Below are 20,261 nucleotides of genomic sequence, written 5' to 3' on the forward strand. Positions count from 1 at the left end.
GCGCCTCGCGGGAGACGTCAGAGGGCGCGCAGCCGCCTTCCCGCCGCTCGCCGCCGCCATCGCGCTCCGTTCTCGCCGCTCCTCTCGCCCCCCGCCCGGCCGCCGCTCGCGCCTCCGCCCGCCTCCACCATGTACGACGCGGACGAAGGTGAGGCCTTCCCCCCCCCCTTTTTTCTTTTTTTGCCCTCCCCCCCCTTTTTCTCCCGTCCGTCCCGGCAAGGCGGGCAGGGGCGGCGCGCGGGGCCCGCAGGAGCCGGAGGGATGCTACGGGCGCCGTGGGATCTTCCGTAGGAGCTGGGAGTGGGAGGATGGGCCGGTCGCGGTGGGCTCTTCGGCGGGAGCCGGACGGCCACAGAATCACAGAATCAATTAGGTTGGAAAAGACCTCTGAGATCATCGAGTCCAACCTTTGACCTAACACCGCCTTGCCTACTAGACCATAGCACTAAGTGCCACATCCAGTCTCATCTTAAAAACCTCCAGGGACGGTGACTCCACTACCTCCCTGGGGAGCCCATTCCAGTGCCCGATCACTCTCTCTGTAAAGAACTTCTTCATGTCCAACCTAAACCTCCCCTGGCGCAGCTTAAGACCGTGCCCTCTTGCCTGGGAGAAGAGACCGGCCCCCACCCGGCTACAACCTCCTTTCAGATAGTTGTAAAGAGTGATGCGATCTCCCCTGAGTCCCCTCTTCTCCAGGCTGAACAGTCCCAGCTCCTTCAGCTGCTCCTCATAGGGCCTGTGCTCCAGTCCCTTCACCAGCCTCTTTGCCCTTCTCTGGACCTGTTCCAGCACCTCGATGTCCTTCCTAAACTGAGGGGCCCAGAACTGGACACAGCACTCCAGATATGGCCTCACCAGTGCCAAGCAGAGGGAAAGAATCACTTCACTGGTCCTACTGGGTTCAGTACTCCTGATACAGGCCAGGATGCCATTGGCCTTCTTGGCCACGTGGGCACACTGCTGGCTCATGTTCAGCTTCCTGTTAATCAGAAAATGAGCTGTGGGTGCTGCTGGGGTGCTAGAGGGTCTCTCAGCTGGCCAGGAGGGACACTGAGGTGGTGATGGGAGCCTGGCTCACATGCTGTGCTTCTTTCCCCGCAGATATGCAGTATGATGAGGATGATGATGAAATCACGCCTGACCTGTGGCAAGAAGCCTGCTGGATTGTCATTAGGTGACTGACTAAAACTCACTGTTCTTTAACCCTTTGATGCATGTGCTCTCAGCCTCACAGGTGGTGTCTGCTTTGCTGGGAACACATCCTGAGACCTGCAGGCTTGATTATGCTGAATTGTGTGTTGTAGCAACGTTCAGAGCAGAAGGGCTTTAAGCAAAAACAGAAAGGTTGTCATGAGGGATGAAGAACCCCCGCTGATCCCTCGGCGGGGGGGACACTGTTTTCAATTAAGTAAGAGGTGGTTTTGGTTCCATATCAAGCACATGATTTTGTCCACTAATGGACACACAGTTGTGATGGGACAGAAGCTGAGGTAATGTAGGTTCCCTGGCTCACTTCAGTAATACCTCACTGAAGCAGAGGAGCTTACTGGCAGGAGCTGATGCAGCAGACATGTTTAGTTAATCCCATCAAAAGTTAGGATGCAGGGCTTCAAATTTAGGCTTTGATTTTTACAGTTAGGTTGTGCTGGGTTGGAGTTAGGTGACCCAAAGGCTAAGGGAAATCTGGAGAAGGAGTGAAGCTGGCACAGGGGAGATCCAAGCCAAGAGGAGTTCTGAGAACTATTACTTGGACTTAGGGGCATGCTCTCAGTTTACTGCAGCTTGGAAAACTAGTTAAAGCAAAATAATTTACGGACGTGGTTGGTAAAACTTTATCTGAAGCCGCTTTCACTGAGGTTTGTCATCATAATTTAAGATATACTGTGCGTGCAGTCATGGCCTAGCCAGGAGGTGGCAGCACATCTGTCACTTTGTAGTGTCTGTGTCTTCAAGCAGTGAGAGAATTGTTAAACGTTTTTGAACATCTGTGTTTGAAACTCATGCCTTGGGATAAGTGAATGTGTTTGATTCTCTGCTGCATTTCATGGCTTTTGTAGGTTTTGTTATAAATCTTAAGCTTGTTGATGTGTGAAATACTTGAATTAAATTAAGATTTCTTGTTCATTAATGTACTTTTTTTGATTTTAGCTCCTACTTTGATGAAAAGGGTTTAGTCAGGCAACAGTTGGATTCTTTTGATGAGTTTATTCAGATGTCTGTGCAAAGAATTGTTGAAGATGCCCCACCAATTGATTTACAAGCTGAAGCCCAGCATGCCTCAGGAGAAGTGGAAGAGCCGGTAAGTGGAGAACCCTGGCAGAGATGATGTGTTTTTACAGTCAAAATCATTTTACATCGGATTTATTCAGGCCCTGTCTCAAGAGATGGAAGTACATCTGAATTATGCTGCTCATGCAGTCAATAGGACAGAAGGATGAACTCCTTGGAGTCTGAGATATGTGGCTAAGTTGTCATACAATCAGATATTTGACTGAGAAATGTGTGCAAGAGCTTTGTTATCTGTGGAATTGAACTTCCCTGTTGTATAGAGTTACTCTGTCCTGCTGGTTGAGAAGTGACCAAGAACAATTGGCTTCTGATATTGTCAATTACTGTGCCAAACTGCATGGACAGAGATGTGGTAGAGCAAGTCAGGTAGCCAAAAGCAAGATTTGGTTGGATTTTGATTTTCAGTAGCTTTAGCATGGCAAGAAAGGTTTATGGCTGAAATATTCTGTCAGCTTTCTTCAGCTGAAGTTAGGTCAGGGTTTTCAAAGGTTGCTACTAAGGGCCTCTCTTGAACAACCAAAATGGATGTTTCTTCCATTACAAGTAAGTGTATTCTTGTTTTCCAGCCCCGGTATCTGCTGAAGTTTGAACAAATCTATCTCTCCAAACCTACACATTGGGAAAGAGATGGAGCACCCTCACCAATGATGCCAAATGAAGCCAGACTGAGAAACCTTACGTAAGAACCAACTCTGGAGTGGATAAACACAAGAGAGAACTGCCTCTACATTATTAATAGATAGTCTTTTTCAATATAGTAGTGCCTTGAAAATGTAATAATTACTCCTCTATTTTAAATTCCATGCCTAGTTTTTAAGTCCAGATGATGATTATGATGTGGTATAATGTGTAATATAGCAGTAAGCACTTGAATAACTACATTTGCTATTCAAGGTTGTACAGAACGGTAATAACTGACAGATAACGCAGTGTTGTTTTTATTCTGTAGGTATTCAGCCCCCTTGTATGTGGATATAACTAAAACAGTCATTAAAGAAGGGGAGGATCAATTACAGACACAACATCAGAAAACCTTTATAGGAAAAATTCCTATTATGTTACGTTCGACGTACTGTTTGTTGAATGGCTTAACTGACCGTGATCTTTGTGAACTGAATGAATGCCCACTCGATCCTGGTGGCTACTTTATCATCAATGGATCAGAAAAGGTAAGGGGTTATACCTTGCATAGATATCTTTACAGACACTGGAAGTTCTGTTGCTTGATTCCATATGATTTGCCAGGAGCAGAAACACTCTTGTTCCGTGTATCAGAGTTATGTGGGTGTTCCTGCTCTTGCAGAAAGATGGGCTTTTCATCCTCTGTTAAGACTTTCTCAAGCTACCTTTTCTTCTTCCCTGAGGCACATTTCACATCTTCAGTTCTTCCCTTCTTCAGCTGCATGAACTGTTTTGCATTGAAGGCCACTAAGTACTCTAGATATTTTCCTTTCCATTTCCAGCATTGCAGAGCAGCATGCACCTAAAATGAGGCACTTCTTCACTCTGAGTGTCCTGCAGGTTGTTCACAGCTATTATAAAATTAGATTCTTCCCTCCATTGCTGTGGATGCAGCTTCAGCAAATCATATCCTCTTCATGCTAGTGCCTCACCAGTGAAACTTTCCATATTTTGTACCTGATACCTGAGTAAACACAGCAAAAGTATTGGAATTTTATTTTTCTTCTTGGGGAAGAAAAAGAAATCAGTCTTTGATTGTTATAGCTGGCATTTAAATTTAAATGCCTGTGTAGTACCTCGGCCTTGGAAAAACAGACAGTGAAATGCTTTATCAGTGTTGTGCCTAAAGCTAACAGAAATGTCTCAGCACAGCCAACAGATACGGTAAGTATATCAGAGAACAGTGTTCCCTGAGTCTCTTGTTTTGGTTATTCTGTTTTAACTAGCTGTATATTTTGCTTAAATCTGAATTTTATAAAATGTAGAATATAATCCAAACAAATCTGGCAGATTGACTTCATGCTGTGCAATGCTTTTACAGTTAAGGCACCTGAAGGAATAGTAGAAACACTGTGCTTGTTACTTTGAGCATGCTCTTTTGTCAGTTATTTACTAGTGTTTTTCTTTCTCACACAGGTTCTGATTGCTCAAGAGAAAATGGCTACAAACACAGTGTATGTGTTTGCAAAGAAAGATTCAAAGTATGCCTACACAGGAGAGTGTAGATCTTGTCTGGAAAATTCCTCTCGACCAACAAGTACTATATGGGTTAGCATGCTGGCCAGAGGTGGGCAGGTATGTCTGAGCAGTAATAACCCCCACCCTGGGGCTTACCAGAGAGATTGTTTTAGGAGTTTTGTTACTGTCCTGTCTCTTTGTGTCATTTGCTTTTGGGATTCTGAGAAGAAATTTCTCCTGATGCTAAGTTGTAAAGAAGGTAAATTAAATGAAAGTGTATTCTGTTTGTCATACGTTATGCCTGTCTTTATGGTAAATTATTTGAGGATTGGAATGAGGACTCAATTTCTGGCAGGCTTTAGGGCAAGGCTAAAAATAGTTTTATAATAATTACTGTACATGAGTTTTTAGAAAATCTAAACAAGCTGTGTCCTGTTTTTTGACAAAGGACAAAAATGGGAGCAGGGACCCTTTCTTTGCTGATAACCAATCTAGTATTTAGATGTATTTTTCAGCCCACATATAAATTCATATTTAACGTCTAATTGTGCAGTCTGTGAGGGGAAATAAGTGCTACTTGTAAATTCTAAAGCAGAAGGTATCTGTACTCATCAGTACTGTTGCACTGATGATGTGAAACTTTTCAAGAGTAGCTTTAATAGAAGCTTTACACTACTCTCACTCCTGGTGTCTGGAGCACTCTTGAGTGCCTCTGCATCCCACAGTGTTTCTTTCTGGAAATAGGGATCAGCTTCTTGAACGATCACTTGAACAGTGGGTTAGAAAAGCCGGGTTTAAGCTGACAGAAGGAACACTGAAGATGGATAGGATTGCTCTTGGCAAATACACAGAGAGAGAGAAATGATGTGTATGGGTGAACAAGTAGAATTTACATTCCTTTGTATCAGCAAAAACCTTACAAGTTTTTGCAGACTTCTAAAGCTCTAAATATTTTAAAATACCAAGTCATAGCCAAGAGTAAGGTTTCAGAATAGCTCGTCAGTTGGCCTGCTGAGAAGTCATGTTTTCCTGTGAAAATTGAATAAATACACTTACAATGTATTGTTCAAATCCAGAGAGATGTTTTTATTTAAAGGCATGTCCTTTTGCCCATCTTTCCAGGGTGCAAAGAAGAGTGCTATTGGCCAGCGCATTGTAGCAACTTTGCCATATATCAAACAAGAAGTCCCCATCATTATTGTCTTTCGTGCACTAGGCTTTGTGTCCGACAGGGACATTTTAGAGCACATCATATATGATTTTGAAGATCCAGAAATGATGGAAATGGTAATATATGTTAAATTATTTCTTGTTTTGATGACTGGTGATGTGTAGGTGTGGCTGATCATCACTTATAGCATTGTCCTTTTTCCATTTGTAGTTTGTTTCTTCATTATTTTTGTGGGTTGTCTATTAGAAATGTTATCAATTCTCTACTTAAACCTATTCTAATGAGTACTTTAAGTGAACAGAGTGCAATAGAAATTTCAAAGAGTTAATATGTATTTGGAGAGATAGGATCTTCTCCTGTGCCATTGACTTTACTTGTAAAATCTTGATTATACCTGAAACAGCAAGAGGACTAGAATGTAGTCAAATGAGAACTGTTTTCTGATGTCTAAACTAGTTTTTATGTTCTTCCATTGTGCTTCGTTACTGTTGCCAGAAAGACCTGGATCAGCAATTAGCAGATCCTGGAAAAAATCATTAGCAAACTACTATTGTAGTTTCCTTCAACCCCAACAGACATTGGATGCTACAGGATTTTGCTGTAATTTTGTGCCTTAGGTCAAACCTTCTCTGGATGAAGCATTTGTCATTCAGGAGCAGAATGTTGCTCTTAACTTCATTGGCTCCAGAGGTGCAAAGCCAGGCGTCACCAAAGAGAAGAGAATCAAGTATGCTAAAGAAGTCCTGCAGAAAGAAATGCTCCCGCATGTTGGTGTCAGTGACTTCTGTGAAACCAAAAAGGCTTATTTCCTAGGGTATGTCAGAACTCTGTCTCATATCTGCACATGGACCCTGAATACATATTTTATTCTCATATATGTATATGATTGGAAGAACACACTGAATGGAAGTTTGTTTTTAAGCTCGGTCTTCTGGATACTTGGTGACAAACTTTAGGGCACTGGTATATTTTTGAAGCTGAGAAAATGCAAGTTCTGATAAAATAGGGGGGGGAAAAGGAAACAAAATGAGCCTTCAACACATTCTAGATCTTAAGTTAGATGTGATGATAGTGATAATGACTTTTTGTGTAGACAAAATATAGAAATTGATAAGGTGATTGTGATGTAAAGTATTAGCACATCATCTTGATCACTGCTTATTGGTGTGCAGATGAACTGTAGCATGAGGAGACTTGCCATTTTACACCTGCTTAAACAGAACCCATATTAAAGAACAAGGCAGACTGTAGCAGAAGAGGCATTTTAATCGTGATTTAAATATTGAGTTCTCTCTGTCCTCAGCTTGAACTTTCAGCGGGTCATTTACCTCTCAGGATGTGCTGAAGAGGGCTATTTTAGGACATCAGTATCCTAAAATTCTGGAATAGACAGTCTTTAAGAAAGAATTCACTGATTTATCTGTGAAAGCTTGTAATCTTTTTTTGAATGCCTGCTATCAGTTTAAAACATAAACTATCTTATTTGCTTAGGTATATGGTTCATAGATTGTTGCTGGCAGCACTGGGGAGAAGAGAGCTGGATGACAGAGATCATTATGGCAACAAAAGACTGGATCTTGCTGGGCCACTGTTGGCTTTCCTGTTCAGAGGGTAAGTATCATGTTTTCTTTGGACATAATTAATGATAGAGGCATTGCCAACTCTGTGCTTCTAAATCAATCAGACTAATTCTATTGTGTCCAAGAGCTGGTCTTAGACAACAAAGCCTGTATCTGACTATGACTTTTTCAGGGAGTGGTTGTTTTCTATCATAGTTGGTGGCTAGCATTGACTTGTTTTGGAGCGTATTTTGTTAATATTCACAAACAGGTTCATTTGTTTTATTCCCTTCTGCCCCCTTGCTAGTTACAAATTGCCTCTTTTCAAGAGATCAACCACTTTTTTTTCCAAGTAGCACTGAGTGAATTGCTACAGCATTGTTTAATCATGTTTTTTGGTGTCTCTCTTCTACAGAATGTTTAAGAATTTGCTGAAGGAAGTGAGAATATATGCACAAAAGTTTATTGACAGAGGGAAAGATTTCAACTTGGAATTGGCAATTAAAACAAGAATTATTTCAGATGGTTTGAAGTATTCACTGGCAACTGGAAACTGGGGTGACCAGAAGAAAGCTCATCAGGCCAGAGCAGGAGTATCTCAGGTACAGTAGCTTTGTCAGGTTGATGTAAGAGAAAAACTATATCATGGAAGGGTTTAACATGGCTTGGCATCCATGCATGTTGTATGTTAAATAGAAACATTTTTGAAAGGAAACTTCCTTAGCTGACACAGATGAAGATCGAAATAGTTGGTTCAGATGTGTGGTTTAGGTTTTTTTTTTTGTCATAGTTTTTTTTTTTTATTCACTGCTAAACAGTTGGTATAACTCTTCTAAAGACTTTTTTTGTGTGTGTTAGAGCATATGCTTGTGTGTCTGGTAAATTCCTAGATCCTAGAGGATCTTTTGGGAGGATGGATTTCTTTCCTGTAATTACTTCCAGTCCTTCACAGGTGGTTAAAGAAAATTGAGTGTCATAGAAAAGTTACATATTCCACAGCAAATGATGAAGAGTACTGACTTTATTAGCAGTGTAGCTCTTTAGTTGAGTCCCTTTCTCCTAAGGAAGGAAACAGGAAAGAGGTGTCAGTTTTTAAATGCCAGCACATTTTGTTGTCTAGAGCCCTGGTGGGATCATAATTTGGGGAAAGCAAAGTAAGGAAAGGGGCAAAGATGGCAGGTGTCTCTGGATGGAGTGTTGTTATTGTATGTGTATGAGGGCTTGTTTGCATTTTAAATATACTCTCACATTTAAGGCTGTAAAAGTAGATTTTCTTACATTTTTGAGAAGCTTTGAGCAGACTCAGAAGAATGTAAATGCTGATTTGCTCCTAATAACTAAGTGACCCTAGCTTTTCAAAATTTGAAAAGGTGCCTGTGTTACTGTACTGGCAATCCCCCCGATGAAAATGCAGCTTCGAGAGTGTTACTCGTTCAGTTACCTGAACAGAGTAAGCTATACAACAAAAAGCAGCTCTCTGCTTGGATATAACTGTGTTCCTGCTGGGCCTTGCCATGGTGCTCTGGAAACTTTTTTTTTTAGAATTACAACACTAGTTAGGCGCTTGAGATTCTAAGGGTAAGTCTAAGATGAGTGGAAGTGAACTAAAAAGTGTAGCTAACAGAGCTATTTTAGTTCTTTTTAAGTACATCCTTTCTAGGGGGCACTGATTCTTTGTGCTAATGTACTGCCTGTCAACAACATACTTAAGAAGCTTTGACTAACTGCTTTCCTTGCTATGTGCAGGTGTTAAACCGCCTGACTTTTGCATCTACGCTTTCCCACCTGAGACGCCTGAATTCTCCGATTGGGAGAGATGGGAAACTGGCAAAGCCTCGGCAGCTGCACAATACACTGTGGGGAATGGTTTGCCCTGCTGAGACCCCAGAGGTAAGGAAAGCAGTATTTATGTCAGTACTGCCTTTTTCTGCTGGTCATTTTGTAGCCATGGCACTTGTGATGATCGTTTGGACTTTTTTTTAAAAGGACTGACATGAATATTTAGCTTTATAGCTAACTCTGTGGCTGAATGGCAGAAATTAATGAAGTAACTGGCATGCTTTGTGTCCAGTTCCTTGAGGAGTTGAAGTTTAAGTTCTTGGATCTTTTGGGGGAAATCCGTTGATTTCAAAACACAAGTTAACTTTGTGTTTCTGCTAGGGTCATGCAGTAGGACTTGTGAAGAACTTAGCCCTGATGGCTTACATTTCTGTGGGGTCTCAGCCATCCCCAATTTTGGAATTCTTGGAAGAGTGGAGCATGGAAAACCTGGAAGAAATCTCTCCAGCAGCAATAGCTGAGTACGTGCAAATGAAACTGTTTAAATAGACTTAAGCTTTTTGTCCTGCACAACACTTCGAAGGTGTGAGGGGTTTTGGTGTGGTTTTTTTTATTATTCTTTGTTTGATTTTCCCTCTTTCTAGTGCTACCAAGATCTTTGTTAATGGCTGCTGGGTAGGAATACACAAAGATCCAGAGCAGCTCATGAATACCCTAAGGAAGCTCCGTCGTCAGATGGATATCATTGTGTCAGAGGTATAAATTTTACATCTAGAGTTTGGGTGTCCTTTTAGACAAGAGAGGATAATGCCTTGATACTAGTTTGCAAGCTCCAAATAGCTTGCCAAATTATTTGCCAGTCTATTTCTGAATATACTTCACATTGACTTTTTGTTTTGATTTTGTTTTGTTTTGTGTTTTGTTTGGGGAGTTTTTTGTGTTTAATACCTTTTGTTTGTTTGTTTTACTTACTTTATGTTGTATGTGATTTGTTTGTTTGTTGGGGTTTGGGGTTTTTTGGCGGGGGAGTTGGTTGGTTGCTTTTAAAGAGGATCCAGTTTAAAATAAAACAGTAGAAAATAGTCTTCTGAAATGCTACTGTTGTAGGAGTGTTAACATTTGTTCTGTGCTGATGATAGTGCCCGTAAAGCCTTTGCTTTAGGGAATTTAGTTACCCTATTTTGTGTTCTGTGATTCTGATTCCAGGCTGAGGCTTTGTACTCATGGGGTGCTGCTTTCTTGTACAGGTCTCGATGATCAGAGATATCCGTGAGCGAGAAATCCGCATCTATACCGATGCAGGCAGAATTTGTCGGCCCCTTTTAATCGTGGAGAAACAGAAGTTGCTGTTGAAGAAAAGGCATATTGACCAACTGAAGGAACGAGAGTATAACAATTACAGGTGAGATCCATTCCTGAAATTCAACTGAATGTGTCATTTCCCATCTTGGAAGCTGCATGTTCCCTCAGGTTGGAGAGAGAAATGTTTAAAGCTTTGTGCAGCACAAAGATGCTTTCTCTGCCTGGTAGTTAAATTTTTTTTAACTGCATTGAGGCAGTGGTAGTAATAATAAGCCAGGGAAGTCCTTGTTCTTGTTACTGCTGAAGAGACCCATTTTATCTGGTAGCTGAGTTATTGGTTATTCAGTTGGCAGGATCTTGTGGCCAGTGGTGTGGTAGAGTACATTGACACACTGGAAGAAGAGACTGTGATGCTGGCAATGACTCCAGATGACTTGCAAGAGAAAGGTGTGGCATATTGTTCAACATACACACACTGTGAGATTCACCCGTCCATGATCCTGGGAGTGTGTGCATCTATTATCCCTTTCCCTGATCACAACCAGGTCAGTGCACCTCTTCCAACATCCTGTTTTTTTAAATCTGATAGAAAACCCACAGGTGTGTGTAAAGAGCTTTATGTACATAATTGCTGGTCTTCTCTTGTCTGTCTAGTCTCCCAGGAACACGTACCAGTCTGCTATGGGTAAACAGGCTATGGGAGTTTACATTACAAACTTCCATGTCCGTATGGATACGCTGGCACATGTGTTGTATTATCCCCAGAAGCCCCTTGTAACAACACGCTCCATGGAGTACTTGCGATTTAGAGAGTTACCAGCAGGTATGTTGTCAGTTAATGTTTGTTGAACAAAAATACTACTGTTTGTTTAGATGATGTCACAAGTGTTATGTAGAATACCTGAGTATTTAGCACATGTGTGCGATTTAAAAAGTGTTAGCTTGTAGCTGGATACCTAGACTGCAGAAAACACATTGGTAGTGCTGCAGCTGAAACTACTTTACCTCTATAGTCTGCTAAAATCTAACTGGAAAAAAAAGCATTTTCTCTACTGGTGTTTGCTAGGTTTTTCACCAGGGGTCACTCTTGACTCTCTTTTCTACCCAAAGCTGGATTTGCTGATACTATGTGTTTTTGTGTGTGGGACATGGAGATTTTTATCTCAGAAAGCTGTAGAGAATACAGCTTATTTTGAGTTACAAATAATGTCTGAGTGGCATGTGTGGATCCTTTCAAAGTATTTGCTCTGCATATTATAGGTATCAATTCGATTGTAGCCATTGCATCATACACAGGCTATAACCAGGAAGACTCTGTCATTATGAACCGTTCTGCTGTTGACAGAGGCTTTTTCAGGTAAGCCTTAGTAAATTTTTTAACTGCCTGGAATTAAAAAAAAAAAAAGTATACTGAGTTGTCCAAAGGCTCATGAAAAGTTCATCTTTATGCTGGAAGACACCAGATTCTCCAAATCTTTCCAACCTGAGAAGCTTTGTAATTTTTTTTTAATGAGGATGGAGGGAGCAGCACAATGAAAACAGTGAGTGCGTTATCTTAGCAAACAAAACACAGTAAGGAATGGTTCATCTTTTGTGCAATGTCCCAGCTATTCCATTTTGGTATTTATTGTTTACTGCCCCAAAAAGAAGCCTTTATAAATTGAACATTTCCTACTGCAGCTCCAGTTGTACTGCGAGTGGCACTGCAAGGTAGCAGTAGGAGCCTAAAAAAACCTTGCAAAATGGCATGTATAAGGAAGAAAGTAATATGAGAATGATGTGCTGAAGATGTGAATAATAGGAATAATAACTACTTCTGAGATGTCAAGCAGGTCTGAAAGTCTCTGCAGTCCATCAAAAATTACCATGTTATCTAGAGATGCAGTATCTTAAAAGTAACCATCATAATACCATCAGAAGCTTTTGTTAGTTCGTTGGGCGGGGTGTTCTGTTTTTGTTTTCCCCTCTTCATTGATGGTCAGGTTAACAGGAAATTAGAGGAAAGCTTTGTGGCACATGCTCATTATTTGGTTCTGGTTGTCATTAATAACAGTAGCCATAATGTGTGATTAAAACGTAATCATAGTGAAATTCAGATTTACAGATATGGGGAAATGATGCTGGCTTCACTGGAGAAGACTTTGTAACTTTGTTTCAGATCTGTGTTCTATCGCTCATACAAAGAGCAGGAGTCTAAAAAAGGGTATGACCAAGAGGAAGTTTTTGAAAAGCCTACGCGTGAAACTTGCCAAGGTAAGATACAGGAGTGTGCGAAGACTGAGTTTTTAAATTTAAGTTTTTGTGGGCAAGGCTGTTAATGTTGTTGAACTGATTCAGTCTTCATTTTGGGACATAAAAGATAGCAGAGAAGTCTGTATTAATTGTTATTAATACACCAGTTGAGATATTTGTGTAAAATTAGATCTTTTTGCTGTTGTCTGAAGTTGCAAGCAGACTTTTTGAATTTCTACAGAACAACAGAGTCAATATATTGAAAAATTTGGGAGTCTACTTTCTTTTTTTCTTTTTTACCTCAAGGTATGAGACACGCAATCTATGACAAACTTGATGATGATGGTTTGATAGCACCTGGGGTACGTGTGTCTGGGGATGATGTCATCATTGGCAAAACAGTAACGCTGCCAGAGAACGAAGATGAACTGGAAAGCACAAACAGACGCTTCACAAAGAGAGACTGCAGCACTTTCCTGCGAACTAGTGAGACTGGCATTGTAGATCAGGTCATGGTAACCCTTAACCAGGAAGGATACAAGTTCTGCAAGATTCGGGTGAGCATTAATGTGTGTGCTTTCTACTTTTAATAATCTCTGTTGTGTATTTAAGTTACCAGTTGAATGTTTCCCTCTGGCTTACAGGTGCGCTCTGTAAGAATTCCACAAATTGGAGATAAGTTTGCTAGCAGACATGGTCAGAAGGGAACCTGTGGTATCCAGTATAGGCAAGAGGTAGTGATTTTTTTTTCCTTCTTAACATTTTACCTGTGCCATTCTTAGCATTTGAACTGCCTTAAGTGAATTGTCTGTGGAATATCTACTCATATCTGTGTTGACTTAAATTTAGCTAAAATATTTTTAGAAGGGGACACAGCTCCTTCTTACATGATACTTAAATGCCTTTGAAACACTTTCAAAGATTTAATTTGGATCCAGGCATCTACTTTTCCTAAACATGATATTCTGGGAAGAATTGACTGTCTGTTTCCCTGCTCTAGGATATGCCCTTCACCTGTGAAGGCATCACACCTGATATCATTATCAACCCCCATGCCATCCCTTCCCGTATGACCATTGGTCACTTGATTGAGTGTCTTCAGGGCAAGGTAAGAAAAATCTTCTATACTGGATGTCTGAGCAATATGAATTAAAATTTGGGGGAGGGACTTTTGTTTGTTTGGGGTTTTTTTTTGTAAAGATAAGTACTGCCTAGTAGGTGTTACTTCACTGAAAAATAAGGATTGTTCTGCAGTTACTTGATAGCAAAAGCAGGTTTCTTGAGGAAGACCTACAGTCCTGTAAATTTTGTCCATCAAGTCAGACACCACAGTGTGCTCTGTCATCTGTTACTTTTGTTCAGACATTTCCCTGACCTAGAAAAAGGAGTAGCAAATTTGTAGATACTGTGTATTAAGTTGTGTAGCTGATAAACAAAGCAAGATAGGTTACTATGTTGGGCATGGAGCCTCAAATTCAAGCATTAAGTGTTGAACTGTTTGAAACAGCTTAATATGGTATAACCAGTCCTTCAGAAACGTGACAAACTTTTGCAAATCTCTGTAGGTGTCTGCAAACAAGGGAGAAATTGGTGATGCTACACCTTTTAATGATGCTGTCAATGTGCAGAAGATTTCCAATCTTTTATCAGATTATGGCTATCATCTAAGAGGAAACGAGGTATAACCAAAATATCAGTTCATTGTAATCTTTTTAATACACATTTGATGGATAGTAAGGCTTATGATTCAGTGACTGCATTGACTTCTTCAGGTCCTCTACAATGGCTTCACTGGTCGAAAAATCACATCACAGATCTTTATTGGTCCTACTTATTACCAGCGACTGAAGCACATGGTAGATGACAAAATCCATTCTCGTGCAAGAGGGCCCATCCAGATACTGAACAGACAGCCCATGGAAGGTAGATCTCGGTAAGGATGTGTGTTAGTTTCTATATGGGGTTTTCTTTTTCTGTCGAGTTTTTAGCCCTGAACTAAAGTTGCTTCAGCTTTGCAGCTAGAACTTCATTAGCTCACCCCAATTAGCCACCCATTTTTCATGTGTTTGGCTTAAGATCAAGTGTTGGGTGCAGCATCAAGGCTTTGGTAACAGGAGGTGCTGCTGGGCTGGCCTCTCTGAGAAAGGACCAGGGGTTGCCCTGTGCTGGCCACAGCCACTTCCAGCTGGCTCTGACCAGCCAAAGCCTGTCAGCGGTGCTGGTGGCACCTCTGTGGGAGTGTATTTAAGAAAGGGTAAAAAATGCTGTGCAGCAGCTGTGAGAGAGAGAAGGGAAAAAATGCAAAAGGAACTGCCCTGCACCCCATGGAAAGCCCACGCTGGAGCAGGCTCCTGGCAGGAGGTATATGATCCATGGGGGATCCATACTGCAGCAATCTGTTCCTGAAAGATTGTACCCTGTGGGATAGGCCCATGCTGGAACAATGTGTGAAGGACTATCCCACGGGAGGGACCACATGCTGTGGCAGGGAAAAAGCGTGAGGAGGAAGGAGCAGCTGAGAGGAACTGTTATGCACTGACTGCAGCCTCCATTCTCCCTGCAGCCATGGGGAGGGGAGGAAGGAGTTTGGAATGAAGAAATGAAGTTGAGCCTGGGAAGAAGGCTGGGGAGATGAATTTTTTAGTTTTGTCTTCATTTCTCATCATGCTACTCCATTCTTAATGGGCGATAAATTAATTTTCCCCATGCTGAGTCTGTTTTGCCTATGACAGTAATTGATCAGCTGTATCCCTGGGTTTATCTCCACTCATGAGCTTTTCCATCTTATTTTCTCCCCATGTCCTCTCGACCTGGGGGGGAGTCAGAGAGATGCTTGGCGGGCATCTAGCAGACAGCCAAAGTTAAACTCACCACAGATAAGTAGAGGATGACTTAATTGTATACTTCATTTTGCTGTGTGGTTGTGCTGTGGCTGTCAGATACCTGCTGTAGAAATGCTCAGCAGCAGTTAAAAATTATTGTGTTCACATTCTCCCTAACAGTTTATTCTGAGGTGTTAGAGGAAAATTAATGCACAGCTTTCCTCCTGCCTTGCAATACTGCTGTTGTGTTTCTGGTAAGATACTTGTTCTGCCAACAAAAAATGATTATTTTGCCAATGAGCAGAAAAGTTAAGTGGGGTTTTTTTTTATTCTTTTCAGTGATGGTGGCCTTCGCTTTGGAGAAATGGAACGGGATTGCCAGATTGCTCATGGAGCGGCCCAGTTCTTGAGAGAAAGACTGTTTGAAGCTTCAGACCCATACCAAGTCCATGTGTGTAACCTCTGTGGAATCATGGCGATTGCAAACACCAGGACTCACACCTATGAGTGCCGGGGATGCCGCAATAAAACTCAGGTACGTGCAGTTTTCATCAGCCAGTGTTTTTCTTTGTGGGCAAGAGGAAATGCCACTCCAGTGAACAGGAGGATAGGGAAGTAAATATTTAAAGAAGCACCAGAACAATTGCTATTTTAGTTTCATAACTGTTTTAAGTGTTTATAGTGACCTAGTTAATTTGGATGCTTCCTTATTAACTTCAGAGTGTTGGCTTGGCAGGAAATGCTGCTCAAGTATTGTACAGTGCAGAGTTTTCAGAAACTTTAAACGCTTGAGAGCTTATTTTTAGAAGTAAAACTCAGAATCACAGGAATTTAAGAGCCATCGCCCTTGTGACTGTCCCATGAAGATATTTATGCTTGCAGAGCTGGGTCCCCATGGGAGGCCTTTTGTGTTGCACTTTGGTGTTTTTTTCTTTAATTAATAAAAGCCCTGCAGTGTGTGCTTGGTTACAGCACCATGTCAAGGAAGGGTGGTGGCAGAGATAAAAAGAGTTGCCTTGAACAGGCTTGTTGTTGTGCCAGGGACTGACTGCTGCCCCTCCAGCAGTGGCACCAGAGTTAGAAATGGATGTGTGCTGGAAATCTTAACTGCACTTACTGCACATCAGGCACACTTGGCTGTGCACACGTTCCTGTGTTAAATGGCTCTTGTTTAGGATCAGATCCCTTGGTTGCAGGTCTTATGTTAAAAATGTGTTCTGGATAGCTGCTGTTGTAGCCTCTACAGACAGTCTCAGGCTTCCTTCTTGCTTTGGTACTGTCTGTGAGCAATTCTTGTTAAATGCTCTCATGCACAACTTCAGACTTGCTTTTGAGCCAAAAACTTGATGAGTTATTTGTTTAGAGGATGGTGGAAGTTGATGCTTTAGGAGTGCTTATCACAAGACTTTTGAAATCTCTTTCCAGATATCTTTGGTTCGAATGCCCTATGCCTGCAAACTCCTCTTCCAAGAACTGATGTCTATGAGTATTGCACCTCGTATGATGAGTGTTTAGCCTTTCAAAGGGCTTTCTTTTTTTTTTTAATTATGAGACTGAAGTTCTTGGGTTTAGTTTCATTTTATGTACGTTGCATTCAAAATACAGTTTTACTCATCTGCTGTGTGCTGTTCAAAAGTATGTTTATTTCCTGTAAATAGAATTAAAATTTGTAATCAAATTTGTGAATCTCTTTATTTGTGCATCTGTGAAAAAAGTGTGCAAGCAAATTGGGAGTCAAAGAACAAGGGAGTTAAGAGGGAACGATTAGTCAGCTAGAAAAAGCCAGAGCTTGCAGCTTTCCAAAATACTAATTTAAAACTGCGTAAGTGAAAGTCCTCACATCACAGCTCTGCACCATCATCTGTGGAAAAACAGAAACATGTTACAGTCTGTACTGTTCCAAGAGGGAATATTGCAACTTTGGCAGTAGCTTTGTGATCTTTTAGCTGAGGGTGAGACCTGATCCCTTCTTCCTTCCTTCTTTCCTTCCCTCCCTGCTGCAGGAGGATGATAATAAATGCATTTTTCTGTGCTGAGATCACCTGGACATGGGACACAGACTCTCAGTGTGTAGCTATGACGTCTGACAGTCTGTTCCATTAACCTTATCAATTTCCTTCAAGCTGGCAGCCTGCACTTACTTATCGCCTGGCTCCAGCGTGCTGACTAGAGAGCTTTCCTACAGCTGAAAAGAAACAGCTGTAACACATGGGTGTTGTGTGCAAGAAATAAACTATGAGGCAATATGCATAGTACTGCAGCCTCACAGTGGTTACTGTGAGAGGGGGAGTGAACATTTTCTGTTCTGGGGTATAAGCATGCTGTTTGTGGCTCAGTTTCATTCACATCCATAACTAAAGTGCTTGAAAAGGGATTAGAGACTAGCTAAAAACCATTAGCAGAGTTCTTATACATGATATTTGGATTCATTTTAAGCTCTTAATTCAATGGCAAGTGCTGTTAATATTCTCCTAAGGGCAGTATTTCAGCTGTTCACAGACACAAGGATACAGAAAGTCACGACTGTATAGTTTGGATAAAGCTGCTGGGATTAAAACTAAGGATTATGTCCAAAACTGGATTTGGGCAGCACAGTATTCTCTACATGGATGCTTGGTTCCCAGTGCCTCTGCTTCTAGCATGGTTGCAGTTACTGTCCCAGCTATCCAGATTTATTCCTAAGCGTATGTGGATGTGATAGTGATCCATCCTCTCTGCAGCTGGAATGAGGGTGGTTGTTTTGCCATCAGCTTTGCACACAGCCTGGCAAAGAGGACCTGCTGTGGCATATCTGTACCGTCCAAGGTTTGACACCCCAGAATGCAGAGAATATGGCAAGTGTTGGGGTGTTTCCAGGATGGTGGAGGTGCAGGGACTTGGCAGGAATTTAAGTGCTTGAAGTTCTCCCTCTGCTTTAGGGCTGCTTGTGCCAATACTGCTTCCAGGAGAAATGGGCAGGTGTGGAAGTGTCCAGAGAACACAGACAATACAAATAGGGCTGGAAAACCACTGAAAGTGGCTCTGCAAGAAACCCAGAAGGTATTTTTTAATTTTAATTTGGTATGTTTAATCTCCAGTACTTTACTGCACTTGGCAGTGTTCTCTCCCTTGAGAACTCTAGGAGCTAAGATTTGCTGGGAATGTTTGGCCAAACACAAAAAACTGTGTGTTAAAACTGCTATTCTTAGGGGGGGGGTTGGGTTTGTTTGTTTGGGTTTCTTTAGAAAGCATTAAACAGAGGTGGTCCTTTTGTATCAAGTAACGGTAAACTGTTTGGGGAGAGAGCTGCTGAGTATTCAGCCACACTTACCAACCTTTGGTCAGAGCTATTTCATGCAGAGTTTCCACAACGTGGATTTTTGCAGAAGCTGTTGCCTCTCCTTTGGCATTTGACGCATGGCACTCATATTCCCCAGCATCCTCTTTGCTCAGAGGGGATATCTAGGGGAAGAAACACACCCCCGGCCCTCCAATGAGCATCCCATGCATGGGTAGAGGTGATTTTGTTTTAAGGTATCTTATGTAACTTGCTAATTGCTTGAGACATGATGAGATGAACAGAGTGCATGAAGGGGTTCACCCTTAGCAACCATGCTGACTGCTTGCATTCTGTCAGCTCTAAACAGTCTGGTTCAGATTGTGGTGGGTCTCCTCAGTGGGGTTTGGGACAAGCACCCACTCCTGTGGGTGAGCCTAGCTTTCTTCTCTGCTTCATAGAGGAAAGTGCAGACTTGTAAGGGCTCCCCAGCTGTGGGTGGGTTTTAGGGATGCCTTACCTCTGTACTAGTTCCTTCCTAGTCATGGGGAGGGTCTCCTTCCCACTAACAGCAGCAGGAAAGTAATGAGATGTTTTTTTCAGTCTATCCTTTTCTGATCACAGAATGCACCCCTCTGCTGCATGCTGGACAGAGGTAGGATGCATGCAACAGGTAAGACTGGAGCAAGCAGCCACCCTTACCCTTCACCCCTAATTCACACAGGTTGTTTTCCTCCAAAGGCCCTATGAGTTGCCATTTGTCTTCTGTACTGTTGTTTGTTCATATTCACAAACTGCCCTGTACTGTTTGTGCAGCTCTTTGCGTACACAAAATACTTACGAGCACCCAGCCAGTCACTTCGTGTTTCTCAGGGCCCCCTCGGGTCTGGATAGCCAAGTTCTCCCGGTCCCCAGGCAGGAGCTCCATCCTCTGGACACCATACTGTCCTCGAATTATCTAAACAGAAGGGCAGAAACAGGTAAGAATTGCGGGCTTATTTATGCTGGAACTGCTAGAACCACACCCGCACACAGACAAGATCAACGCTAGTTTTACATGAATGTGTTTTTCCTAGTGTCAGCATTTCACCTTACTGTCCCCATGGTACTGCCCCAGTGCCTCAGCATCTGCATTGAGGCTGTGTTCCCCTGGCCTCAGCAGGAACAGATAGAGTGGCATGGTTTTCTGATACGGATGGTGCTGGGCAGTGGGGTGTGCAAACACACCCTGCACTGACTTGGCCTCACAGAACTCATGTGCGTGTTCCCAAGGGTGTGTTTAGCCCATCAGTGCAGCAGCCTGCAGCTGCTGGCAGCTGTACATCAATCCAGTTCAGCAGGCTGGAGCAGCTGCCTTCTGGCTTGGGACTGGGAGACCACCAGGATCTGACTGTCGGCCTTGTTTGGAGAGACTCCCCCATAACTTCCTGCTGATCAGGCTTTTTAATTTGGCAGCAGTAGAGAACTGAGTTGTCCACCTGCATGACCTATCCTCTTCTCAACAGACCAGCAACAGCCCTGCATGTTTCTGCTGCAGCAAAACAGGCTGTCCCTCCTGGTGGCCACAGCATCGAGGAGAAAACAGCAGTGCAGTCTCTCCCCAGTGCTGTGTATCTGAGCCCCGAGCCAAGCACAGGGGAAGTGGTACTCAGCCCTTGTTATCACCATGTCAAGCAGTCTCTTGGCCATGAGGTAGAGGCACAAAAAGC

The 20,261-nt window shown here is 42.3% G+C and overlaps 2 protein-coding genes across 3 annotated transcripts in view; one reads left to right on the forward strand and one right to left on the reverse strand.

Annotated features, from left to right (window-relative positions):
- Positions 1-16,974, forward strand: POLR2B (RNA polymerase II subunit B). The gene is made up of 25 exons (XM_064651885.1): positions 1-148; positions 1,105-1,177; positions 2,152-2,302; positions 2,859-2,971; positions 3,242-3,461; positions 4,390-4,548; positions 5,554-5,718; positions 6,220-6,416; positions 7,094-7,213; positions 7,577-7,763; positions 8,908-9,051; positions 9,322-9,461; positions 9,585-9,696; positions 10,188-10,342; positions 10,589-10,787; positions 10,897-11,065; positions 11,503-11,599; positions 12,401-12,495; positions 12,781-13,031; positions 13,119-13,208; positions 13,475-13,582; positions 14,040-14,153; positions 14,247-14,407; positions 15,636-15,831; positions 16,722-16,974. Exons 1-25 carry the CDS (start codon positions 130-132, stop codon positions 16,809-16,811), a joined length of 3,525 nt encoding a protein of 1,174 aa, XP_064507955.1. The 5' UTR covers positions 1-129; the 3' UTR covers positions 16,812-16,974.
- The window catches only part of IGFBP7 (insulin like growth factor binding protein 7), a 17,799-nt gene continuing 14,457 nt past the window's right edge, over positions 16,920-20,261 (reverse strand). The window contains exons 3-5 of one of the 2 annotated variants that reach the window (XM_064651890.1): positions 19,394-19,510; positions 18,611-18,737; positions 16,920-17,157 (exon numbers count right to left, since the gene is read on the reverse strand). In XM_064651890.1, coding sequence (XP_064507960.1) covers positions 17,138-17,157; positions 18,611-18,737; positions 19,394-19,510 — 264 coding nt within the window. In that variant the 3' untranslated portion in view covers positions 16,920-17,137. Of the gene's footprint in view, positions 17,158-18,606; positions 18,738-19,393; positions 19,511-20,261 lie in introns of both variants that reach the window. The other variant, XM_064651891.1, reaches the window with a different exon arrangement.

This window comes from Pseudopipra pipra, chromosome 4, assembly GCF_036250125.1.
Source record: "Pseudopipra pipra isolate bDixPip1 chromosome 4, bDixPip1.hap1, whole genome shotgun sequence".
NCBI lineage: Eukaryota > Metazoa > Chordata > Aves > Passeriformes > Pipridae > Pseudopipra > Pseudopipra pipra.